Source organism: Mastacembelus armatus, chromosome 20 (genome assembly GCF_900324485.2).
Source record: "Mastacembelus armatus chromosome 20, fMasArm1.2, whole genome shotgun sequence".
Classification (NCBI taxonomy): domain Eukaryota; kingdom Metazoa; phylum Chordata; class Actinopteri; order Synbranchiformes; family Mastacembelidae; genus Mastacembelus; species Mastacembelus armatus.
The window spans coordinates 172,897-199,511 of NC_046652.1; the positions used below are offsets into that span (position 1 = coordinate 172,897).

A 26,615-nucleotide genomic window follows, 5' to 3' on the forward strand; every position below is an offset into this window, starting at 1 on the left:
GAACACACTTGGACAGGAATAATTGGAAAACAAGGACAGTGTCAATCAAGAACCAAAGTTTCCCATCCCCGCCCTAAACTTTTGTTGACTTAGCACAAATACTATTTGTGAATTTAGTTGAATCCATGCCTATTAATGTCTATTGAGACAGTTTGTTACTTTTACACACAAAATAATAGAGATCCAGTTTCCTACAGATACAGTAAATGTAAAAGTTTAAGTCAGATACCTGCCAAAAAACACACTTCTTTTTGATTTTTTCCAACATGCTTCATATGTAAAGATTATGTGTTTGGCTTATAAAATCTGTACCTTTAAATGTAAAACTTGTTCTTCCAGGGGAATGTGGAGGTGTGGTTAGGACAGCTGCTAGCTGGAGTGAGGCAGACCCTGCATGCTATCATCCGTCAGGCCTACTTGGCCATCAGTGAACCAGGCCTGAAACTGCTTGACTTTCAGTCTGCATTTCCGGCACAGGTCGGCCTGCTGGGAATCCAGATGATCTGGACCAGAGATGCTGAAGATGCACTCATCCTCAGCAAATCTGACAAAAAGGTGCTTTCATTTTGAAAACAGGACCAGAGCAGAAACATGTCACATATTGTCATGCAGGTACACTGACTGTCCTCTATTTGATTGGTTGGCAGATTATGCAGACAACAAATCAGAGGTTCCTGGACCTCCTCAATGAGCTGATAGACATGACGACCAGGGAGCTGAGCAAGAATGAGAGGACCAAGTATGAGACTCTTATCACCATCCATGTCCATCAGAGAGACATTTTTGACGAGCTGGTGGGTGAGAACAGGAAGAACAAATATACAGTTTATTATTGATCAAAGTAGAATTTTCTGTTATGTTTTATGATCATTATCAGGTGCATCTGAACGTTCGATCTCCATCAGATTTTGAGTGGCAAAAACAATCAAGGTTTTACTTCTTGGAGGACATGGACACATGTGTTATTCAAATCACAGATGTGCAGTTCAGCTACTGCAATGAATACTTGGGCTGTACGGACAGACTGGTCATCACTCCACTGACTGACAGGTAAACAAACACCTGGCACGTTAGCAGGAAAATGATATACATTTTCCAGCCAGAGCCAAATTGTTACAGTCCAGGTTCGGACTTCCTCTCCTGGCCCTTTATTTTATATTTCTGTTTCCTCCTCGCCTGGTCTTTCCACGGGTAGCTTTATGTTTTATCACCCTAATCAGTTTCACCTGCCCCTGCTCTGCCATTTCTCTCTCTCCTCCTGTGTCTATATATAGCTGCACTGTTCCTTTGTTCCTTGCTGATTTGTCTGTAGTTCTGATCTTCTTATGTTCTGAAGTCCTGTCCCTCATGTCCTAGTATCACATCTCCTGTGCTCCTGGTGTCTCCTCTCTCCGTCTCCTGCCTGTGTTCTTACTCCTTGTGTCTCCTGCTCCTCTCCATACACCTTAAGTTTTTCCGTGTTGGTTTAGTTTAAATAAAGTCCTTTAGTTTGGAACCATGGGTCCAGTTCATTAGTTTTTTTCCACATAACGCAACACAAATATATTTAAACTCTATTAAATTTATGTCCAGATGTTACATCACTCTGTCCCAAGCTCTTGGGATGAGTATGGGTGGAGCTCCAGCTGGTCCAGCAGGAACAGGTAACAACAATATGTGTGTGTACACAGCACTTGGCCTTTGTCTGGATCAGACAAAGTGGTCTTGACAATATAAATCATTGAATTTTAGTGTGATGACTTAGTTTGGAGTGAGGCAAGTGGTGGTTATGGTTAACACCACTGTATGTCTTCAGAAAATGAATGTAAAATATAAAGCACCTGCAAAGAATATGAAAAGCGTGTGTGTGTGTGTTTCCAGGTAAAACAGAGACTACTAAAGACATGGGCCGCTGTCTGGGCAAATATGTGGTGGTTTTCAACTGTTCAGACCAGATGGACTACAGAGGACTGGGACGCATCTACAAAGGTGTGTGAATATCAACATGATTATGTCCTACTTTGTTCTGTCTCTATTCAGTTACTAATGATTATGCTCCAGTTTGATTTTGAGAGGCTGAAGACAGTTTTATTGGTCCAGAAACATATGACTATATAGTATATCCCTCTGGGGTCTGAGGGGGTTTTTGGGGCCTGGACAAATTTTGACATGTCCTGACATTTGTGCTTTTTTCAGTGTTTTTTAAACATATTAATGTCTAAAGTCTGATAGCACTGTAATCAGCACAAAATTGGCTACAATAATATGTGAGCAGCAAGTTTATACATTATTGTGTTTTTGAGAAAAAAGTGGTTATGCATGGTTAGTGAAAAAGTACAATTTTTTAGTTACTGAAATAAGACCATAAAACACAAACAGAACATTGGTTCACAAGACTTTGGAGACCTGCATGTTGTAGGCTAAAGTGTTTACTTCGGAGTGCTGTGAATGTCATCTTGTTCACACATTCACAGTAAACAATACACTAAGACACTTTTTGTCCAGAAAGGCCATATGCAAGAGGGTGTGTCTGAGGATGAATAGTCATGTGATTTACCTGAGAAGACAAAAGACGCACTGAACGACCAGACAAAGACGCGCATAATGAGCCTTTCAGTCAATGTAGATGGGACGGATTAGTGCAGCACAATACAACACAATGAGGAGCCAAACGATCCTCCTTTGAGTTAAAATCGGTGTTTTTACTCTGAGGACAAGCTAAACTATTTGTCTCTGTGTGGAATATAAGGAGCGCCGCTTCACGTGCGTAAGGCGCCATCATCCAAACGCGCCGAAAAAGTGAGTAAATTCTATGATGAAGTTTGATATTTTGTGTCATTTCTTGGGGGCGTGCACATATTTACCTGGTTCACCTGAGATTATTTACATGTGAACAGTGGACAGTGTACAAGGCGGGACCGCATTACCTGTAATGACGTGAGAGAGGAAAAAACGGACTTCTCCTTACGTTCATACGGATTAAATAAAAAGTGATGATTTATTTTTGACTTGAATTGTTTCACTCAAAAGAAAACATTTCAAGCTTTCTAGCCATATAATTCTTATTTTTATGAGGCAAGTATTCGCTGAGATTCTGGTTGTTTTATTTACGCTGTGAAGAGAAATGGCAGTGACAGGAAAGTCCGAGAGCGCACCCTGTCGGCTTTCTTTATTTAAAAAAAGCACAACGTTTTGTTGTTATTATGATGGTATACCACTAAAACTAGACCCTTTACAGATTTGAATGATATACTTCGATCAGAATTGACGGAGTAATTTAAATTTGTTTCGACCTTATCAGAAAAAGATGCGTCAAAACGCGCCGGCGCGTGCGTCGACCCCAGAGGGATATATGTATCATATAATATCTGTGATTTACTGTAGCTATATTTATAGGTCTTTAGGTCAGCACAAAGAAGATCATGTAGTAATTTCCAAAAAACTACAGGTACAAGCAAGTGGTTGTATAAAACATCTAAACAGCCAGATGATTACTGTTAAAGGATAAGCTGTTACTGGGATATAGTCAGTCTTTTAAAGGGACATCAGTTTGTTGTGTGTCTTTGCAGGTCTGGCCCAGTCTGGAGCCTGGGGCTGCTTTGATGAGTTTAACCGCATTGAGCTGCCAGTCCTGTCTGTTGCTGCCCAGCAGATCTACATCGTCCTGCAGTGTAAGAAGAACAAGAAGAAACAGTTTATCTTCACTGATGGAGATGTGGTGGACATGGACCCTGAGTTTGGCATCTTCCTCACCATGGTATAGGAACTGAACTGTGACCTAATGAAACATCTTACAGGAGGCTCTAAGGCTGTCAGAATGCGTTATTTATTTACACAGAATTTTAGAGGACATGCTTACAGCATATAATAGTTTCACAATATAATGGGTAGTGATCATTATTATTATTATTGTAAATATAAGTGGGGTTACCAGTTTTTGTACTTTCTATCTTTTTGATCACGATGGCAACGTAGTTGACAGAAATAAAACCCACACAAAGTGTGATTTCTGGCAAATATAGACCTGAAGTTTGAGTAGTTATGTGAAAAATAGTAATTGGTTCAAGGAAATGCCAATGAAAATTGTACTGTGCCCTTCCCCCAACTTAGCATTATAGTTTTCGGAAGTAACCTACAATAATAGATAGCGTTGGCTAAAGGAAAAGTGGTTTTTTGACAACTCTTCTTCTTTTCCTTTGGGCTGCTCCCTTCAGGGGTCACCACAGCGAATCATCTGCCTCCATTTAACCCTATCCTCTGTATCCTCCTCACCCACACCAACTATCCTCATGTCCTCCTTCACTACATCCAAGAACCTCCTCTTTGGTCTTCCTCTAGGCCTCCCTCCTGGCAGCTCTAACCTCAGCATCCTTTTGCCAATGTATTCACTGTCCCTCCTCTGAACATGTCCAAACCATCTCAATCTGGCTTCCCTGGCTTTTTCTCCAAAACATCTAACATGAGCTGTCCCCCTGATGTCCTCATTCCTGATCCTATCCATCCTCGTCACTCCCAGAGAGAACCTTCACGACTGATCTGGTTTGGAAGTTTTATATGTGATTTGCATGTTTGATTTGGCTGAAATTTTACTTCGGATGCCCTTCCTGACACAACCCTCTGTATTTACCCGGACTTGGGACTGGCACATGAAGACACTGGATTGTGCCCCCCTGTGGTTGCATTAGTTTTTTGACAGCCAACCTTATTTAATATATATAATATTAGCTTTTAAAAACAGCAATTTGTGAAAGAAATACAGTAATCTTAATTTTAGCAAAACCTAATTAGTTAATCCATTCATAATGGATCCATTTAATGTCATAATATGTATTTCTAAATAAATATAGCATGTACCCAATTTAGCATTTTCCTTGTCCATCCGTACATCCAACAGTCAAGTCAAGTTTTTTTAAACACTTAACATAGAAATAAAAATAACATTTAGCAAAGGTTTGGGGTGGACACCATGATACATGTTAATCAGGTTGTGCACTAAATACCTTTAAATTGTCTTGCGTTGAAAATATACCCAGACAGTGTCATCTCTGTTAAAGGAAGTGATGCTCCTCAGGTCTGGGACCCCTGGTCTCCTGTAACTGGGTCAGTTCTAGAACTCAGTAGTCTTTTGCAGCAGTGGTTGGGGAACAGATCTAGATCAGAATCAGTCACAGTTCTAGAAATTCTGAACCTTATAATTTACCTTCAGTGGAACCACTGAGAGTTCTGATCCACCTCACAAATAACCACAAAGTTCAAGACTTGACCTGTGTAACTTCTTCCTTCAGAACCCTGGTTACGCTGGTCGTCAGGAGCTGCCTGAGAACCTGAAGATACAGTTCCGCACAGTAGCCATGATGGTCCCAGACCGAGCCATAATCATGAGGGTCAAACTAGCTAGTGCTGGTTTCCGTGACAACCAGGTCCTGAGCAGGAAGTTCTACACCCTGTATAAACTGTGTGAGGAGCAGCTCTCCAAACAGGTCGGGAGACTAAGAATTGTTACTCCTGAAACTATTACATTCATAAAATCTCTGCTCTGTACTTCTCTCAACCTCCAGTCATAGTTTAACATTTTGGCATCTTCAGAATCAATCTTTTTCCTCCTACTCACATCTATTACCGCATTAACAACCATTTTCTTATTTTCAGTAAGACTTAAGTCTTTATATACAGAAGAAGTACTAACAAACAAACATAATCTTTGTAAAGTGCCTTTGATGATTATATTGTGATTTGGCACTGTACAATTAAAATTGAATTGAATTAAATTGAATTGAATTGAAGTGATGATATTACTTTATTATAACTGTTATGTTTTTACACCAGGTCCATTATGATTTTGGTTTGAGGAATATTTTGTCAGTTTTGAGGACACTAGGTGCTGTGAAGAGAGCTAACCCGTCAGAACCAGAGAAGACAGTAGTGATGCGGGTACTGAGGGATATGAACCTTTCCAAATTGGTGGGTGTTACAGGCCTTTTAATCATTGTGTTTTTATGTACTTTGTTTAACAAGAGGGCAATGTGAAATACTAAACTACACAGCTTGTTATTATTCTAGTATACCCCTAGTATTCCCCAAAACCCCCATTGTTGCCTTTTCACATAATGCACTTGTCAAATTTCCAAATCCAAAATGAAAAAAGATGCACTGAATTTATTTTGTCTGCAGATTTGAAGCGGGCTTTAATATTGCTTAAAGAAATTATTTATTTATTTTTCTGTAGGTGGATGAGGATGAGCCTTTGTTTATGAGTCTGATCAATGATCTGTTTCCTGGTATTGGTAGGTCATGATATGTCCTTCTGTTGATGCAAACTGTGTGTTTTTTGTTTTTTTGGAAGTGGAGACCAATCATTTTGTGCTTGTTAATTTTCAAGAAACAAGGCAAATTGTTTTAGAACCATTCATGGGTACTTGACAGATACTTTTATGTGTTTTACTGTTCATTTTCCATATTTTTATCATCCTATTTTTCCCTTATGTCCTCCGTAGTTTTGGATAAAGCAGGATATCCAGAATTAGAGTCATCCATCTTCAGTCAGGCTCAGCAGGCCGGTCTGATTCCTCACCCCCCCTGGATCCTCAAACTTGTCCAGCTCTACGAGACTCAGCGAGTCCGACATGGTACAGATCAATACTGACAGAACCTTAAAGTGCTGGTGATGACATGCTAGAGACTTGTGTCAGGATTAGAAGTTTGTGTAGTGTAAGAAACAAGTACAGCTGTTGGTTGTTCATGCAGGTATGATGACTTTGGGTCCCAGTGGTGCTGGGAAGACAGCCTGCATTCACACACTGATGAAAGCCATGTCAGAGTGTGGCTCTCCCCACCGTGAGATGAGGATGAACCCCAAAGCAATCACAGCCTCACAGATGTTCGGTACGCTGGACGTCACCACCAATGACTGGACTGATGGCGTCTTCTCTACACTGTGGAGGAAGACTCTCAAAGCCAAGAAGGTAGATGGATATTTATTATTATATTTAAGTACACAGTGCAGAGAGAAGGGAAATACTGTAGTAATTTATTCCATAGATTTACTTGGCTTCTTTGTGTGGTGTCATGCTTGTAGGATTAATGCTTCATAATTATGTACTGAAGCATGTAAAAATTCATATAAACGATATCTGTGTGTGTGTGTGTTGTGTCAGGGGGAATACATCTGGATTGTGCTGGATGGTCCTGTGGATGCAATATGGATTGAGAATCTGAATTCAGTTCTTGATGACAACAAAACCCTGACATTGGCAAATGGAGACAGAATCCCAATGGCTCCTTCTTGCAAGGTGGCATGATCTGACAATATCTTGCAGGCTGTTATGTTTTAGTGGCTATGTTCACCATGTTTGAGTCAGGGAAGTGTTGGCCACCCAGAATCCAGTGTTGTCTTGATTGTGAACCCAAGAAGATTTAAAAAAAAAAAAAAAAAAGATTTACAGAACCTGAAACTGAATCATATAGGAGATGCAGATTGAAGGCATGTTTTTTATATTCTGCCTCCAGATTGTTTTCGAACCCCACAACATTGACAATGCCTCCCCGGCCACAGTGTCCAGGAACGGGATGGTGTTTATGAGCTCATCTGTACTTGGCTGGAGCCCCATCCTACAGGCCTGGTTACAGAAACTACCAGAACAGCAGGCCAACACTCTGAAACTCTGCTTTGAGTCCTGCTATCAGGTGTGGATAAAAAACTGGGACATGTCACCAGTTTTGAAATCAATATCAGTGATCACCCCAGGGAGTCAACGTTTTGAGACTGGAAAGTTTTTGAAGTAACTATTGCTAAAAATTCATATGATTAGTCTTTTTAACACTCTGTTGACTCTTTTTTTTTTTACTTTTTAACACTGATCAGTGAGATATGTATCATATGTCAGAAGTTTGGGGTCGCCCTTATTTCAAACAGTTCAAGTGCAGTGATTAAAATTAAGTAAGCCAAGTATAAAAGTTGAGTCAGAGGTAAAAAAAAAATTAACGTTAGTGTCAGAAATGATGTTATGTCTTAACCTTAGCCTTGAAAATGGATGCAAACAGTTCCTACAGGTGTTACTACATCCTCTGAAGTATTATTTAGACAATACAGCCCAGCAGGTAGTAGTACTGTATTTTACTATTATAATGGTGAGGAAAAGACAATGAACACAGGGAGTCAGGATAATGAGACAAAAACTACTTCCAGGCTGTGGAAGAAAAGAACAAATGATGAACAGCAGCACAGTCTCCAGACTCTCCAGGTGAAGAGTGAAAGCAAAGAAACCTACAAGTGCAGCACATTTGTGGGAACTTCTGGATGGAAAGATTCAGCTCAGTGTTTAATTGCCTGGACCACAACATCACTGTTTTGATCCACTCTCACAATTCCCACAGTGTCATTTTTGGCTTAAGTGGTCACCTGTTTTTGGAGTGTAAGCTCTGTATACTACAGGTCCAGCAGAGACATTACCAGATAATAACTCAAGAGTTGGTAGGAATTACATAAAGAGGTAAATGAGATTGAATATTGGATTTATCTTCTTCAAGTGGGCACAAATGAATGTGCTAAATGAGAAACAGGAAAGCATTACTAACAAGTTCATTATAACAAATTGACGGGTTGTGCTCACTTAAATTAACTGAGAGGGAGAAGAAATAAATTTTACATTTGTCTGTTACACTTACAGGACCTTTTGGACTTTATCTACACTGCTGTGTCTCCTAAGATGCATGTGCTGGAGTGCATGTACATCAGACAGACCATTGACCTGCTGCAGGTAGGACATACAAATATTCCCATAAATACTTGAACACAGATTGTTTTATGTTTTTCAGAGAATGAAAGACATATTGATAAAACAAAGTCACTGAAGAGCTGCTAGATTCATATTTATCGTTAAGCTGGCTACACAAAGATGTCGCAAAACATCAAAATGTAGGTTGTTGTTAGTCGATGTCTGACTTAGTCTTGTTAAAATCCTGTTGTCTCGTCTTTCTTACACATTCCTCCTGAGGTTTTCAGTGAGTAGTTTACATGTTTATATGTTCAGGGTTTGCTCCCATCAGCAGAAGAAAAACAGGGTTGCCATGGCGATGTGGGTCGGCTGTTTGTGTTTGCGGTCATGTGGTCTCTTGGTGCGCTGCTGGAGCTGGAAGACAGAGCCAAGATGGAGGCCTTGCTAAGGGTGTGTGTATGTAAAATGTGTGGATTATCTGGTTTTATGTTGTTATGCACTTCAGGTCTCTGTAGCTGGTGTGCTTATCTTTGCTCAGAGTGAAATAACTCCCTCAGAGATACGTTATGTTTTTATCCCCAATACTCTCCAGGCCTGGAGAATTGCTCAGGAGGCAGTTATTTAATGTCCAACCTGGGATGATTGTACAACATCTCCTCTCCCCAACTGTCAAATATTTCTCCTACATGATGAAGTGTATAGATTTACTTATTTATGATGCCGTGTCTTTCAGATTCCTGTTCTATGACTGTTGTGAATCAGTTTTTACTCCCATTAATTACAGAGAACGACGTTGGGGCATTTGAAACAGTGTGAACGACGGGGAACAGTGGTCTTATTTATATCTAGAGGTTGAGTCATGGCAACTGGACTTTCAGTTTTAGGGCCAAAATGTTTCACCACCCATCCAGGTGGCTTCCTCAGTATAGAAAAAAGCTGGACTGGAACCTCCAATTTATCTCACAGGTTGGTTTCACTCCTCTAGTCACATAGGCTCACTGGGTGAGCTATGTAAATCAGGTGAAAGTCGTTAGTCTGGATAGGCTCATTAGGTGAACAAGGTTTCGGCCTTAAAACTGAAAGTCCAGTTGCCATGACTCAACCTTTAGATAACTTCCCCTGGACGACTGAGAATCTTCACAGACGTCTTATTTATATGTTTTTCTGTTTGAAGGACCACAGCTCATCTCTCGACCTGCCACACACTCAGGATGACCAGACCATCTTTGAGTTCACTGTCAATGAGCAGGGGCAGTGGGAGCACTGGTCCAACAAGGTCTGTAGTCACAACAGGTCCAGGTGTAAAGACTGAAATTCTAAGGTGATATATATATATACCTTCTGTATTTCTTATTGTCATGATCTAGGTCCCAGAGTATGTCTACCCCAAAGATCATGTCCCTGACTACTCGTCCATCCTGGTTCCCAATGTAGACAATGTGAGGACTGACTTCCTAATGCAAACCATCATGAAGCAGAGAAAAGCTGTGCTGCTAACTGGGGAGCAGGGGACTGCAAAAACCGTCGTAATTAAAGTGAGAATGTAATATCACCATCAGCCAATGTGATAAACCTGCAGATACAGGTGCTGTCATAACCTCAATTAGTAAAAACGGTGGTTGAAAAAGTGAATAGGTGATGTAAGGTGATGTTAATTTTTACTGTGGCTCCCTCTGCAGAGCTACACCAGTAAACTCAACCCAGAGCTCCATCTCAGTAAGACATTGAACTTTTCATCAGCCACGCTGCCCAGCATGTTCCAGAGAAGCATCGAGAGCTATATTGACAAACGAATGGGTGCCACCTATGGGCCACCGGCTGGGCGCAGTATGACTGTCTTCATAGATGACATCAACATGCCTGTTATCAATGAATGGGGAGACCAGGTCGATTTTAGAATTAAAATAACAATAAGAATAAAATGTTATTTCAGTTTGATCTCAGTCTTCACACAGACTATTTTTGTACATGGCCCTGATCATGGACTTCCTAGTTTTGGACTTTTATTTTGCTCTTGTTTCCTGTGTTGCCTGGGTTTTTTCATTAGTTTCACCTGTGCTTGTTCTGCCTTGACTGCCTCTGCCCTTGTCTCTCTCCCTCTCTGTGTGTGAGTATGTGTCTTCTCTGGCAACTAGGTGATTGTCCTCACCTGATCCTATTCAGTCATTAGTGGCAGGTGTATATAGATAGACCTGCTCTTTGCCTCACCTAGTTGCCAGATTATCTCCCCTGCTCCCTGGTGTTGACTATAACCTCCCTTGTATTCCTGGTGACTCCCTGCATCCTGTTTTGGGAGTGTCAGTTACCTGCCTGTTCCTGTGTGTGGATCTCTTCTCCTGTGTCTTCCTGGTTTCCTGCTGGTGTGTGAGTCTGGTGTCCCCTGGCTAGTCCTCATGTGAGAGAGTGCACTTACCTGTGCCTCCGTGGTCTCTCTCAGTTCTTGTGTTCCAGCGTCCTGGTGTATGTATCTCCTGTCTTCCTGTGTTACCTGTGCCACGCACTGTCTCAGTGTTCCCGTTCCTCGGCCTCATTTGACCTTCCCTGTGTACATCCTTGTGTTTGGTGATTACCGGTGTATGAATAAAGTACTCTTTCTGCACCTTTGGGTCCAGTTACATTAATACACAGCACCCCACGGTGACAAATACCTTTATGTACCACTTTTTTATATTAGTAACACTTCAGTAATCAATTGTCATGTTCATGACAATTCGGCTTCTTTTCCTCGCCCTTCCTAATATGCATATAACCAATGACATCATTTATTTCTCAGATCACCAATGAGATTGTGCGTCAGCTGATGGAGCAGGGAGGATTCTACAGTTTGGATCGTCCAGGAGAATTTATCTCTGTGGTAGATGTTCAGGTAAAAAAAACTTAACATTCAGCTGACTTATTGAATGAAGAGACACATTTAGTTCCTTCAAGATTCTTCTCTGATAATTTTCCACAATATCAATTTTCAAGGTTCAAACAAATTGTCTTTATCTTATAGTTTATAGCTGTGTCTGATCAATCATCAGAGTAGGGTCATCATGTGACCTTAGTATGGAATCTTGGTCACATGATCAGAGTGACTGATGTCTGATCAATGAAATATACATAAAGAAACAAACAACCTCAGGCTCCTTGCTTATGATTTACTGGAAAAGCATGGAATTTTACACAGTTTATATTATCTCTGCTCATCATCAGTGACTCATACAGTTTATTATATTAAAGCTGGATGAAGATGTAACACATAAAAAGAGTGTAATAACCTTTAACAGCTGGTAGCAGCCATGATCCACCCAGGCGGTGGTCGGAACGACATCCCTCAGCGTCTGAAGAGGCAATTCTCCATTTTTAACTGCACTCTACCATCCAACTCCTCCATTGATAAGATCTTTGGCACCATGGCCCAGGGCTATTTCTGTCAAGAGAGGGGGTTCCCTGATGAGGTCTGTGAGCTTGCTGCCGCCCTGGTACCCACCACCAGACGGGTGTGGCAGGCTGTGAAATTAAAGGTAAAATATTCATATCAGCAAATATTGTTCATTTGTTTGTTTCCTTTACTTTTACCTGTTTTTGTGCCTCACTTCTCCGTCTTAAATACTTTTCTGTAGTTATTAATTTTTTTCCAATTGCATCAATTATGGCAGAAAAATCAGTCCTTTTTCTTAAAAGTTAATATCTCACCTTTGAAATATATGGAGCTAAGGGGGGGGGGGTCATATGGTTAGTGTTAAGTCATAATGTGTCCATGGCATGAATTGTAATCATGTGTCCCATTATTCTAAGTATTAAGTATTATTTTTTTCAAACACCACCAATAAAATATATGAAGTCTGCAAAAAGGACATATTTTGTGGTTTGGTTTTTTAATAATTGATTTCATACTGAATAAAAACATTCAAAACAGCCGTATGATTTTGTTTACTTACCACTGCACTTGATTCTTTACAGAAGAGATACAGTACAAGTCAGAAGAGATACAGTATATTGACATATCCAGAATAATCTAATAAACTGTAAATATCTAGTTTATTAACACAGTGTGTGGTTTATAGGATGTTACAGTCATATGCAGTTATTTGTCTGTGCTATTATTTAATGGTTTTGACAATAAATGTGTATCCCTATAAAAAAAAAAAATACTTATGGGGAACTTAGTGTTTTTTTAGTACAACTTACAATTTCTGCTTCATTTACTAGTCTGTGAGCACACTCATGGCAGAAGGTTTAACCTATTTTCAGAAAGATTTGCTAACATATAAACATACTTGTTTGTCTGTTATGACATTGACTTGAATATTAACTAGAATTATGTTTTCTCCATGTTTTTGCAGATGTTACCATCTCCTGCTAAGTTCCACTATATTTTCAACCTGAGGGATCTCAGCAGAATCTGGCAGGTAGAAAACACAGCATCATTGTGTTTTGTTTTGTTTTTCCACTTGTTAAGTTTGAATTAAAAAAAAATCTAATTTTACAATGGAGCAGAGTGTTTCTCTACCTTTAGATGATTTCCAATTTGGAAATAATGAAGTTATGAGAGACTTTCTACTTATGAGAACAAGGATTTTATTCAAAACTAATAGTTCTGGTGTCATGTACATTACATATAGAACTGACAGGTACATTAGTTAATGTGCTGACACAAACACATATTAACCTGCAGAGGAAGGATTTATTGTGTTTGACAATGATATAATCAAAAAGATTAAAAACAAACAAACAATTGATATAAAAAGGTAACTGATTAATCACTATAAATAATTAAATAATAATAAAATAAGTGCAAAAGATTTTTGCCCATCACTGCATGAAATGTAACTGTAAATGGAAAAACTAAATTACATTGTTGAGTTTCAGATATACCAGTGAAATGATGAGAAGCAGCTTCTGCCCATTTGAACAGTAAAGCTCAGGGAGCAAGTGAGGAGGTGAAAACGAAAGTTACGCATGTAACTACGGTTCTATGATGCCTGAATGACCGCCAGAGGGCGATGCTGTAAGCACTGAGTGTTCCCTTCACGCATGCGCAGTTCGAGTATTTATACCAACAAAGTCACGTGTGACCCTGGATGATCCCCGGAGGTGATATATTCCGGCGTCATCCAAGGCTCTTTTCCTACAGTCTTCTCGCGGGAACGCGAGGATTCTGAGGGACAAGAGAGCTCTGGCGGTCATTCAGGATTCATAGAACCGTAGTTACATGCATAACTTTCGTTCTATTTCATCCTTTCTGACCGCCAGAGGGCGGTGCTGTAAGCACTGAATGACTTATACCAGCAAAGTCACGAAGAATCCTGAGCATCCCTCTCACGGAGAGGGCCCCCAGGCCTCCGTCCGGAGGACCACATGAGGAGTGACCACATTCAGCCTATAGAACCTGGAAAATGTGTTGGGTGATGTCCATGAAGCCGCAGCACATATATCGGCCAAGGGTACTCCTCTCAAGGCGCGACCCCTGTTAGGTCCCCCATAGCACAGGAACAGCTAGTCAGCTGTTCGTATCGCCGCTGTAGCTGCCATGTATGCCCGCAGTGCGCGTACCGGGCACAGTAATCTCAGCCTGTCCCCCCTGATTCCGGTGGGGGGTCAAACCGTGCAAGCCGTATGGGTTGATTGTGGTGCGAACCAGACAGCACCTTTGGAAGGAAGGCTGTGTTTGGCCACAGGGTAACGCCGGACTTGTCCGGACTCCGTCTCAGGCATGTGTCACTGACCGACAGGGCATGCAGCTCGCTGACGCGTTTTGCAGAGGTAATAGCCAGCAAAAATGCAGTTTTACGCAATACCCACTTCAGTTCTGCCTGTAACAACGGCTCGAAAGGAGGCCTGCACATGGCCTCCAGTACCAGTGGCAGGTCCCATGCCGGTGCACGTGGGCGTGTCAGAGGACACAAGCGCCGCGCGCCCTTCAGAAAAAGAGATACCAGGGTGTGACGTCCCACCGTATTGTGGCCCACCCAAACATGGTGACATGATATCGCAGCCACATAAACTTTCAGGGTAGAGGGGGAATGGCCCCTCTCCAGGAGGGATTGAAGGAAATCCAGGATCGTGGCCACTGGGCAAGATACCGGATCCTCCGGACGCTCAACACACCACTGTGTGAACCGCTTCCACCTGTTCTCATACTGCTGGTGAGTGGACAGTGCCCTCGTGTCCAGGATGGTCTGCCAGACAGGGTCTGAGAGACCTGTCCGCTGCAGTTCGGACCCTCCAGCGGCCAAACCCACAGCTGGAGACGTTGAGGATTGGGGTGCCAGATCCTCCCTCCCAGCTGGGACAGAAGGTCTTCCCTGTGCGGAAGACACCATGGCCTGCCGCGACAGAGCTTGCACAGCAGTGGGAACCATGGCCACGCTGGCCAGAAGGGGGCCACCAGTAACAGTCTGTGACCCTACCGAAGAACCCTGTGGAGTGTTGGAACCACAAGGGATAGCGGTGGGAAGGCATACATACCTGTCGGCCCCATCAAGGAAAACCAGAGGGGACAGTGCGTCGACTCCTGCGAGGCAAACAGATCCACCTCCGCCCTGCCGTAGAGGCCCCAGATGTTGTGTACCGCCTCCAGGTGGAGACGCCACTCCCCTGGAGGGAGCACCTGCCGAGAGAGGTAGTCTGCGAGCTGGTTCCTCTCTCCTGGTAGGTATAATGCCCGCAGGCTAGCCAGGCGTGGTGCGGCCCACACCAAAAGGTCCCAGGACGCCTTCAGAAGCTGCGCCGACCTGGTCCCCCCTTGATGATTGACGTGATAGACGGTCAAAGTATTGTCCGACCGAATAAGTGGCTTCCCCTTAGACATGGCAGAAAGTACTCGAGGGCTCGATGCACCGCCCGCAGTTCCAACACATTGATGTGGTCGGTGCGTTCCCTGACAGGCCACTGCCCCTGTGCCATCCTGTGTTGCCACACTGCTCCCCATCCTGTGGGGCAAGTGTCCGTAGAGACAACTTCTCTCCGCGACACTACAATGCCCATGGGGACCCCCCTGGACATGTAGGCCCTGCTCCGCCAAGGAGCTAGGGCACGAAGGCACCGCCCTGATACCCGGAGCCTCCGATGCCTGTGGCGCTCTGCATCCAGGTGGAAGCCATTCAGCCATCTCTGAAGGGGGCGTATGTACAGCAGGCCCAGAGGAACAACCTGCGAGACAGAGGTTAGCTTGCCCAGAAGACGGAGAAACATGATGTAGGGCAGCGACCAGGCGAAGAATGTCGCCCACCCGAGTCGGGGGTTGGGTGAGCCATCATGGAGACTGTGTCCAAGGACATCCCGATGAAGGTCACCGACAGAGGGGATCAGACAGCTCTTGTCCGGATTGACCTGGAAGCCTAACCTGGCCACGTGGGACAACAGAGGGGCCGTGTCCCGAGTGGCCTGAGCCTGGGATTTGGCGCAGACCAGCCAATCGTCCAGGTATGGTAACAGCCTGACCCCCTGGGCTTGCAAGGGAGCAAGAGCCGCTTTCACACACCGAGTGAACACCCGCGGTGAAAGCGACAGTCCAAATGGGAGCCCCTGGAATTGCCAGTGGCGTCCCCGGTATGCGAAGCGGAGAAACCTCCTGTGCAGTGGTGAGATGGGGACGTGGAAGTAAGCGTCCCTGAGGTCTATAGAGGTGAACCAGTCCCCGCTGGCGACGGTCTGCAATACCTCTGTCACGGTCAGCATATGAAACGGCAAAACTTTCAGATACCTGTTGAGCCGTCGTAAGTCTAGAATCGGGCGGAACCCGCCTGTCCGTTTCGGAATGAGAAAATATGGGGAATAGAACCCTCTGGGCTGTAACAGAGGGTCTACTGCCTCGATCGCACCTTTGGCAAGGAGGGCAGAAAGCTCCTGGTCCAACGCCAGGGCTTTTGCGGGGTCTCCAATGATGGTCATGTTGACCCGGTTCGAAACGGGGGGCCGGCGTCGTAACTGCAACTTGTACCCATGAGTCAAGGTGGCAACCACCCATGGGTCCGAAGTGAGAGCAGCTCAACAGTTGAGGTGCTGTTGGGTGAAGCTCCCGACCGCCGGCCCGGACTTTTCATCCCCTGCCCCCACGGCTCTTAGGGGCTTTGGGGGGGCGACGGGGAGGACGCTGGCCAGGCAACACTGTCCCTCTGGTTTGTCACAATTTGTCAAAAGTTGTAAACTCTATCATCATTATATAGTAATGTTCTGGCGCTGTTCTGGTGCAGGACAGGCTTGCTCCTGAAAGCCCCTGCCCACCCTGAGTGCCCGCTGATGCTGGTAAGGACCAGTAGCATGGTGGTTCCTACGCGGCAGCCGGTCCTCGGAGCTGCTGTCCGAACTCTGAATGTGGGTGGGGCCGCCATGGGTCTACTGAGGCTCGACAACTGCTGTCTGGTCTCCCGAGCCTGAATGGTGCACTCCAGCGCTGCCGATGCAGCTGACCCAAACAATTGTCCCGGTTCCACAGGGACACTACGGAGGACATTGCGACTGCTCAGTCAGAGCTGACTGTGCCAGCCATATCTGACACCGAGTCTGGACAAGAAACGACATCATCCTACCCAGCTCACGGGTTAAGAGGGCAAAAGTCTGCAATGTCGCATCGCTGAATGCCATAGCGGAAGCCGCATCTGTGGTGTCCGGCAAGGAGGCCGATAAGGCAAACATCAGGTGCGCCAGTGAGTTTCCCAGATGGCCAGCACGCGCACCAGCATCATAGGCCCTTGTCACCAGGTCGTCCGTGACCCGGCATTGGGGCCGCGGGCACCGGACAGTGGGGCGCAGGGCCTCCTCAGGTGTCACAAAGATGCAGGCAACCGCTGGCTCTACCGCTGGCATGTGTGCCAAGCCAGCCTCTGCTGCGTTGTGCATGGATGCTAGGACTCGACCATCTGCTGAAAGCCGTGACCTGGTTCTTGGGTCCCTCCAGCAGGTATGTAGCTCCTCCAGATATTCTCTGGAAGGGGGAACAACAAAGGCCGTAGGAGGCCGCCCACGCCTGAAGAAGGCACTCTGGGGGTTCGGACCCACCTGCTGTGGGATCTCTATATTCAAGCACCCCAGCGCCATGCACATGAGGTCTTGCATCGAAGTGTCCTCTGTGGTACTCGCCGAGCTGCGACCAGAGGATACCAAACTCGTGCCTGAAGCCCGAGAGGGCCCTTCCTCAGCATCATCCGTAAACTGAGAAGCTGAGGCGGCCAATGAAAGGACATCTTCCTCCGGGGCCCAACTGGGCCCAGGCGGAGAGGGTGGCGCTGCCGCCGCTGCTGGAGGATCTGCGTGTTGAGTCAAGAACACAGATCTCATCTCCGCTAATTCTGCTGACAGCCTGTCAACCCTCGAGGAAAGCCCGCGTCCGACCCTTGTACTCTTCCTAGGGGGGGCCGTTGTCACCGCAGGCTCAGCCAGGCGCCTTGACCGCCGAGGGGGTCCTGAGGGGGGGAGGTCACCCTCCTTCCCCGGTGTCAGCAGTGCTAACCTGGCTACTCTCTGTGCCCGAGGCAAGTAGCTGCAGTTCATGCACGGGTTGTCGGACAACCCTTCCCTCAGGTGATCCGGGGCGAGGCAGGCCGGGCAGAGGTCGTGCCCATCGTCCGGTTGAAGCCTGTCACCACAGGTCACACAGCAGTGAGCCCCCTCCATGCTGAGAGGCTTTTGCTGTCTGCCCCAGTACCAAATGGCTGGTATGCCCCTGGCGTTGCAACCGCCGCCCAGGGGAATAATCCAAGTGCCAGAAACTGGGAGCGGGGAGCGCGAACGCTGCCGTCACCAGTAGAGGCTGAGAGTGCTGACTGTATGTCCCCCCCCCCCCCCCTTTTTTAAAAAAAAATTATTTCAAAGAAAAACTGACACAGCATCCCACCTGCAAGGTAGAGACGATGCAGCAACCCAATTGGGAGTGGGGAGCGCGAACCCTGCCGTCACCAATAGAGGCTGACGGCGGGTGCACTTCCGTCAGCGGCTGAGGTGAGTGCGCTTTCCTCCTTTTCTTGTTGTTTTCACAGAGAAGGCAGGTACAACAACTCACCTGCAGGGGAGAAATGATGCAGCAAAGCCAATGTGGGAGCGGGGAGCGTGAACGCTGCCGTCACCAATAGAGGCTGAAGGCGGGTGTGCTTCCGTCCTGTTCTTATTGTTTTCACAGAAAGAGCAGGTACCACAACTCACCTGCAGGAGAGAAATGATGTGGCAAAGCCGATGTGGGAGCGGGGAGCGCGAACGCTGCCGTCACCAGTAGAGGACCGTTTTTTTTGTTTTTTTTTTGTTTTGTTATATTATTATATAATTAGGAAGCTAGCTACATCGTCCCGACCAGTGGAGAAACGATGCAGCAAAAGGAAAAAGTGGGAGAGGGGAGCGCAAACGCTGCCGTCACCACCAGCACTGCGATACCACTAACGAAAAATAACCACGGCGTTTTCACCGAGGCGGACACACAATGCGTCCGATGCTGAGAGAAAAAGAAAACAATGGGAGAGGGGAGCGCGAACGCCACCGTCACCAACAAATTCGGCACTCCAAACAGAAAACAACTTTTGCTGCTGCGGTGCACCCATAGCGAAAAAGCGTACAATTATTACCTCCCGGGTAATGTAACAACAGGAAGATCCCGAATCCACAGTCGCAGCCCCTGGAGGGCGAATCCGCTTCTCCGACCACTCGGGTCACGGGGCTTACCACATTCCTTACCAGCAACTGGTAAGGAATGTGCCGCTTGCGAAGCAATCGGCCACCATTGGAAACCGCGCGCGAGAAGAAAAGAGGAAAAGAGCCTTGGATGACGCCGGAATATATCACCTCCGGGGATCATCCTGGGTCACACGTGACTTTGTTGGTATAAATACTCGAACTGCGCATGCGCGAAGGGAACATTCAGTGCTTACAGCACCGCCCTCTGGCGGTCAGAAAGGATGACATAGAACAACATATCTTGTTTGGTTTGAGGTAAAATCACTTCTTGTGGGGAAATGTGAAAGACACCAGTAAGGGGATTATATCTCCAAACATTTGTTTAATGAAGAGCATGACTATAATGTATGAAGTGTTAAGGCAGTACTAAATATCAAGCTCTACACTTAGTGCAGATAAAGTCCAGTATTTTTGAAATATAAAAATAATGTGCTACTTTATTTGCATGCACTGTGTGTGGCATGCTCATATAAGGCGAAGTCTGATGAAATATGAAAACTGTTCCAATTCAGTTCAAATGGCTTATGTGGGAAATGCAGGTTGTGTTTGCTATTGAAGAATTAAAGACTGACACTGGTCCTTTGAAATAACTTACTTCCAAACACCAGTGACTATATGATGCATTGCTGCAGCTGAAACAGTCCAATAGTAAAATGCAACTTGACAATAATGTCACAGTGTGTTGTGTTTCTCCTTGGAGGCAATTATTATTCTTGAAATTATGAAATAGTGTGTGTTGTGTTGTTTTTCAGGGGATCCTGACAGTAAAGTCTGAAGTGTGTGAGCGCTCTGAGCTCCTCTCCGCTCTCTTCCATCATGAATGTTGCAGAGTGATTGCCGACCGATTCATCGACAGTATCGACAGACAAACTTTCAACTGCATATTGGAAAAGGTGTTTCCATTGTTGGATATGTTTTTTTCCTCTGTTTAATTGTGCTTATTGCACTGAACAAATAAGAAGACCGTGATTTCACTGTATACACACTCACTGATTGCTACCTGGGGAGCAGCAGGGGTGGGCAGTGCATGATGCTGGGTTTATTTCCACCATTTGGATATTAATGAAACTTGAACTCATCAGAGTTTTTACTATCCTTGTTTGACTATCCAAACTTTGTTTGACAATATATTTTTCATAGCAGAATATTTTATATGCTCTAAATCATCTCTCAAATATTGGATCTTCAAATATTTAGAAAGCACTGAATTTAAATGTCCAGTCAGTGATGGGAAATAGTAGGGCAATTTTATCAGATAAAGTTTGGTTTGATTCTGCAGATATTTGTAATTTTGAAAAAAACCCAAAGCCCTTAAACTCTGAAAGGCAATCCATCTGTCTAACTGACATAAAGGCTTGGATGACCAGTAACTTTTTACTTTTAAACTCGGAGAAAACAGAAGTCATTATATTTGGGCCTAAAAATCTCAGAAATAACTTTTCTAAAATTATAGCTACTCTAGATGGCATAGCCCTGGCCTCCAGCACTACTGTAAAAAACCTTGGAGTTATTTTTGACCAGGACATGTCCTTTAACTCACACATAAAACAAATTTCTAGAACTGCATTCTTTCACCTGCGCAACATTTCCAAAATTAGGAACATCCTGTCTCAAAATGATGCAGAAAAACTAGTCCATGCATTTGTTTCCTCAAGGCTAGATTACTGTAACTCATTACTATCTGGATGTCCCAATATCTCTATAAAAAGCCTCCAATTAATCCAGAATGCCGCAGCCAGAGTCCTGACAGGAACTAGCAAGAGAGATCATATTTCTCCTATATTGGCTTCTCTGCATTGGCTCCCTGTAAAATATAGAATAGAATTTAAAATCCTTCTTCTCACATACAAATCCCTTCATAATCAGGCTCCTTCATACCTTAAAGACCTCATAGTACCATATTATCCCAATAGACCACTTCGCTCTCAGAGTGCAGGCCTACTTGTGGTTCCCAGAGTTCTCAAAAGCAGAAGGGGAGGCAGAGCCTTTAGCTATCAAGCTCCTCTCCTGTGGAACCAGCTCTCAGACTGGGTTCAGGAGGCAGACACTCTCTGTACTTTTAAGGCTAGATTTAAAACCTTCCTCTTTGACAAAGCATATAGTTAGGGCTGGCTTCAGGCAACCCTGAACCATCCCTTAGTTAGTTATGCTGCTATAGGCCTAGACTGCCCGAGGACCATCGGTGCACTGAGCTCCCCTACCCTAACCCCCCCCCCCCCCCCCCCCCTTCTCTCCCACCTCATGTATATTCCACCATTGAATGTTACTAACCTTGTGCTCTCTCTCTCCCCTAGTTTGTGCTCTCTCCCTCCCTCTCTCTCTCTCTCTCTCTCTCTGTACCTTCTGCAGGTGTCCCTGGTCCTGGAGCTGTTTATCGCTGATGTGCAGTTACTGGCCCCACCAACTTGCAGTGTCTATTTGTTGTTTATTGTTGCTGTTCTTTTCTCTCTGCTCTATCCACTCACCCCAACCGGTCGAGGCAGATGGCCGCCCAAACTGAGCCCGGTTCTGCTGGAGGTTTTTTTCTTCCGTTAAAGGGAGTTTTTTCCTCTCCACTGTCGCCAAGTGCTTGCTCATAAGGGAATTGTTGGGTTTTTAGTTTTAGTTTTTGTAAAGTGCCTTGAGATGATTTGTATTGTGATTTGGCGCTATACAAATAAAATTGAATTGAATTGAATTGAATTGAAGGGCCAACATATAAGGGAAATAATTTACTCTGTAAATTTAACTTGTAAACCAAGATTTGCATCAACTTCTTTAACCCTCTTTTTCATTCATCATTTAACCTCATATTTAATTGTCTAATTGTCTTTGTCTTTCACAGATTACAGTGGAGGATCATGGGAGAGCTTTGACTGAGCATTCTCAGTGGAACAGCTGCTTTGTGGACTTCCTGCGCGATGCTCCAGAGGCAATGGGTGATGAACCTGAAGATGTGGAGCTAGAGGCTCCAAAGGTCTTACATTACATTATGTTTAATTATTTTAAAAAATATATTGTTGTATTTTGGTAATTATTTTGTTTTATTTAAAGCAAATCTTTTTTCTCAGCATTTTCTATATATACTATATTTAAGTAGTATGATATATATTTATCGATGTACCTCTGATATTCTGTTAGTGTGAAATTATATATGATTGACAGGTATACGAGCCAATCCCGTCTCTGGATGCTCTGGCGGAGCGGCTGTCTGTTTTCCAGCAGCAGTACAATGAAGCAGTGAGGGGGGGAGGCATGGATCTGGTCTTCTTCAAGGTAACGATTTTTATCAGATTGATCACCTTCTTCAGGTTGAAGGTTTGACATTTGTCCTACTGTTACCTCTCAAACACAGACATGTTTCAGCTTTTTCATAGAAGTCACCATGTAGCATTTGAAGCTCTATAAATGGCTATTTTCTGCCACGCATACCTGCCCAGCAAGTCTCACAAACCAGAGAAGCTGGTACTGTAACACTTGTCTGGTTTTTAGTATTTGTATTAATCAAGTGACTTTCTTTCCTTCGTCCAACGTCAGGATGCAATGATCCACCTAATGCGGATCTCACGGATCCTGAGGACACCACAGGGGAACGCCTTACTAGTTGGAGTTGGGGGGTCAGGAAAGCAAAGCCTGACAAGACTGGCAGCATTCATTGCAGGATACCAAACTTTTCAGATTACACTGACCAGGTCTGCAATGACAAATGACCTGCATCCACCAGACACAAATTATTTTTATTGATTTTGTTTGCCATCAAGCAGCTCAATCAGCAAACAAAGAAATACACATCCAAATATAGTAAATATAGCTAAACAATAATAGACAACTTTGTCAGTACCATTATTCTACTTGAGGGGTATTGCTTGTTGCAGTCTTGTTGTATGCTGATTAACAATAGTGTTTATATTTCAGTCTTCTATGGTATTTTGGGGAATTATCGAAATCATTACTTTAAGTAATCCTGAAATTCTCCATTGGTTTAGCTTTTCAACTCAGATGTGCAGTTGTACTCTTGCACCCTGTGACATTACATTTTTGTTTGGTAACAGACCTCATTTCTGAGCAAACTGTGAGGGGAAACAGACTTGAAACTTTCAACCAGAACTGGTAATTAGAACAAAGGTTTAACCCGCAGTTCCCACGAGCTTCATGATCAGCATCTGAAATGCCTCAGGCCACTAGGGTGACCAGTCTGTATTGCTAAACAGAGCCCTTGTTATTTTATTTTATTCTTGACTTTACATGTCTGGATTTTTCTTAAGGCAAATTTAAGTATGTGTGTTACTGTCTATTTAGGTCTTATTTGTAGAGTCCAGCAACAGCAGCTACAGGGCAGGCAGGAGTTGATCCAAATGAAGAAAAATCTGTTTAAAAAGTCCATCCATCCATTATCTATTCCTATGTTTAAAAAACTTGAAAAAATTAGAGGTGTTCTGAAAGTTTCTCTGTGTGCATCTCTTCTCTCTTTGTGTGTCCGGTAGGTCATATAGCTGCACTAATCTACTGGAGGATCTGAAGGCTCTGTATCGCATCGCTGGTCAGCAGGGAAAAGGAGTCACATTCCTCTTCACTGACAATGACATTAAAGATGAAGCCTTCCTAGGTACCTCCCTGTCTGCTTTCAAATCTGGCTTAACTATTTTCATATTTGTAGGAACAACAAACAACAACCCCAATGACATCTTGATACACAAAATTATACACATGCCCCCCTATTTGTCACATCCAGATCACAATGCCTTAGGATGGAACTAAAAGTGTAAAGTTTGTGCTGAGTGTTGAATCACACTAGAGAAAGGTCATTCAAATCTTAAAGGTTCATTAAACATGACCAGGAAATCTCTAGGTGTGATGGTCTGAAGAGTGTCCATAAGGTCGCGTTACAATTTAAAAAATCTATTACAAAGGCAATTGATGAGATATCTTAATCAGATTTGTTCTATGTACTCAGTGGTTATCAAAGTTCTTCTAGAATAATTTGCTTCTGTGCCTTTCCTACTACGTGGTCAATTGATGGAGGAAAGTCCATGAGGCTTCCATATTTGGTGCCATCTTGGAGAAAACCAGCATAATCTATACGTGTCCATTAGTTCTGAGCAAACTTTATTTGTTCCGTACAGGTTTTGCCTCCATTGTTTTTGTGAAAATATTTTGCCTCGACTAAAATCTGTCCTTTACAGAATACATGAACAATGTCTTGGCAAGTGGTGAAGTTTCCAACCTGTTTGCTCGTGATGAACTGGACGACATCACTCAGGATCTGATTTCTGTCATGAAGCGACAGTACCCGCGCCGACCTCCAACCCCGGAAAACCTTTATGACTTCTTCCTGTCCCGTGTGCGGAGAAACCTCCATGTTGTCCTTTGCTTCTCACCTGTTGGGGAAAAGTTTCGGAATCGTGCCTTAAAGGTGACAGGAAGTGGTTGATCATTTTAGATAAATTAAAAAGCTTAGCTTTGTCACTCATAAGGACAGATCATCCATCCATCCATCCATCCATCCATCCATCCATCCATCCATTTTCTATACCCGCTTATTCCTTAACCAGGGTCACGAGGACATGAATAGGGTTTCCTTGTTGCAATTATCCCTTCTGTTCATATCGTCCAAAATAAAAAAAAAATCCCTGATACTTCTTTGATGTAAGTGATGGAGAACAAAATCCACAATCCTTGTTTTGTGCAGAAATGATTTCCCAGGTTTAGGTCTTCTTAAATCTGAGTCAAGTGGAGGTCATCCAAAATCTGTCTTTTTGGTATAAACTTGCCTCTTTGTGTTTCCCTGTTGAGTGGCAGTGGAGAGACAGTAGCAAAATACTACACAAATCACTTTAACTATATGACAAGAGATGGGGTGATGCGATGGGGCCAGATGAAAACACTAAATAAGAGAGGAATTTACATGATGTGGTTAGATAAGATACATGAAATGTGTTAAATGCTATGGTGTGCTTTGATGAGAAATCAGATAAAATGTGGTAGTTAAACAATTGAAAAAACAATTTTTGTCAGTAAACCCTAACCTTTGACCTAAACAGTTCCCAGGTTTGATTTCGGGCTGCACTGTGGACTGGTTCCAGCGCTGGCCTCGGGATGCTCTGGTTGCTGTATCACATCACTTCCTGTCTCAGTACCAGGACCTTCGCTGCTCAGAGGACATAAAGCAGAGTGTGGTGGTTACCATGGGAACCTTCCAGGTAGTGCTAACATTATGATGAGGTGTCTATTATCAGCGCAGTTGACCACAGCACCTCTCTTCCCACAGGACCTGGTGGCAGAGAAATGTGCAGAGTATTTTGAACGTTTCCGTCGTCAAACATTTGTGACACCAAAGTCATACCTGTCCTTCATCGACAGCTTCAAGATAATTTATGCTGAGAAGGTTGCTCATGTCGGTATGCTGGCTGAACGCATGAAGACAGGTAAGGCTATGGTGTCCTCAAAACAGACAAGTTCATATGAAGTTTCCATGTCTAAAAGCAAACGTGTTGTATGGAGGTCATTTTATTAAAGACAATGGAGCACATTTTCAGACTGTATGTCTTAAAAAACCTACATATTTTAGTTATCTTTTAAGAAAAGGTGCCACATTTTTCTGTTTTCAACTCCTCTACTGTGGTGGAATACATAATTTTAAACTAAAGGTCTTGTTTTCAATTATTGTTCAAAAAAAGACATTTGAAACTGCATTTAACCCTGTGGGAAATTATAACAGGCATTTAATTCCTATTTGTCTCACATTTTATAGACAAAACATACTCACATACTACAGAAGTAGTTATGCAAGAAATGAAAAAGATGAGATGAGAAAACAGTTCAAGTTCTGATTGTCAGGTTGTTGATTTCAGAAGGTTATAAAACTGTCCTGACAGTTGTCCTGTAGGGGCTTTTAGATACATTAGACATACCGATGCCTGTAGACAGAGAATGAGGGGCTGACTTTTGTGGTTTTGAATAATGTAGCTCTACCTGGAGCAAGACTGTCACAGCTACTGCTCATTGTATTGTTGTTTTCTGCAGGTCTGTGTAAACTTATGGAGGCGGAACAGTCTGTGTCTCAGCTGTCTGAGGAGCTGCTGGTGAAAGAGCAGGAGCTAGCCGTCGCATCTCAGAAGGCAGATGAGGTCCTACAGGAGGTCACGTCAAAAGCTCAGGCTGCTGAGAAGGTCAGGCACAACATGAAACAAATCTACTACTCAGACATCTCAAGGGTCATGTTGTTACCTCTATCAACAGAGGTAATGCAGGAACGTGAGGTTTGAAACCCACAGTCCAAAAACATGTATGTCAGGT

At 43.8% G+C, this 26,615-nt stretch overlaps 1 protein-coding gene across 5 annotated transcripts in view; it reads left to right on the top strand.

Moving 5' to 3' along the window:
• Positions 1-26,615, top strand: part of dnah5l (dynein, axonemal, heavy chain 5 like) — a 94,813-nt gene that overhangs the window by 30,224 nt on the left and 37,974 nt on the right. For all 5 annotated transcript variants that reach the window (XR_003294716.1, XR_003294717.1, XM_026291773.1 and 2 more), the window contains exons 43-72: positions 340-555; positions 648-794; positions 878-1,050; positions 1,573-1,643; positions 1,861-1,968; positions 3,549-3,736; positions 5,265-5,459; positions 5,806-5,940; positions 6,206-6,263; positions 6,474-6,605; positions 6,724-6,941; positions 7,134-7,268; positions 7,486-7,662; positions 8,646-8,735; positions 9,009-9,143; positions 9,868-9,969; positions 10,061-10,228; positions 10,373-10,579; positions 11,467-11,559; positions 11,963-12,199; positions 13,022-13,087; positions 20,093-20,233; positions 22,165-22,296; positions 22,485-22,595; positions 22,857-23,011; positions 23,804-23,925; positions 24,503-24,732; positions 25,361-25,519; positions 25,588-25,744; positions 26,343-26,488. Coding sequence is in view for 3 of the 5 variants with exons in the window: in XM_026291773.1 (XP_026147558.1) it covers positions 340-555; positions 648-794; positions 878-1,050; positions 1,573-1,643; positions 1,861-1,968; positions 3,549-3,736; positions 5,265-5,459; positions 5,806-5,940; positions 6,206-6,263; positions 6,474-6,605; positions 6,724-6,941; positions 7,134-7,268; positions 7,486-7,662; positions 8,646-8,735; positions 9,009-9,143; positions 9,868-9,969; positions 10,061-10,228; positions 10,373-10,579; positions 11,467-11,559; positions 11,963-12,199; positions 13,022-13,087; positions 20,093-20,233; positions 22,165-22,296; positions 22,485-22,595; positions 22,857-23,011; positions 23,804-23,925; positions 24,503-24,732; positions 25,361-25,519; positions 25,588-25,744; positions 26,343-26,488 (4,404 nt within the window). In the remaining 2 variants the exon portion in view is untranslated. The remainder of the gene's footprint in view (positions 1-339; positions 556-647; positions 795-877; positions 1,051-1,572; positions 1,644-1,860; positions 1,969-3,548; positions 3,737-5,264; positions 5,460-5,805; positions 5,941-6,205; positions 6,264-6,473; positions 6,606-6,723; positions 6,942-7,133; positions 7,269-7,485; positions 7,663-8,645; positions 8,736-9,008; positions 9,144-9,867; positions 9,970-10,060; positions 10,229-10,372; positions 10,580-11,466; positions 11,560-11,962; positions 12,200-13,021; positions 13,088-20,092; positions 20,234-22,164; positions 22,297-22,484; positions 22,596-22,856; positions 23,012-23,803; positions 23,926-24,502; positions 24,733-25,360; positions 25,520-25,587; positions 25,745-26,342; positions 26,489-26,615) is intronic.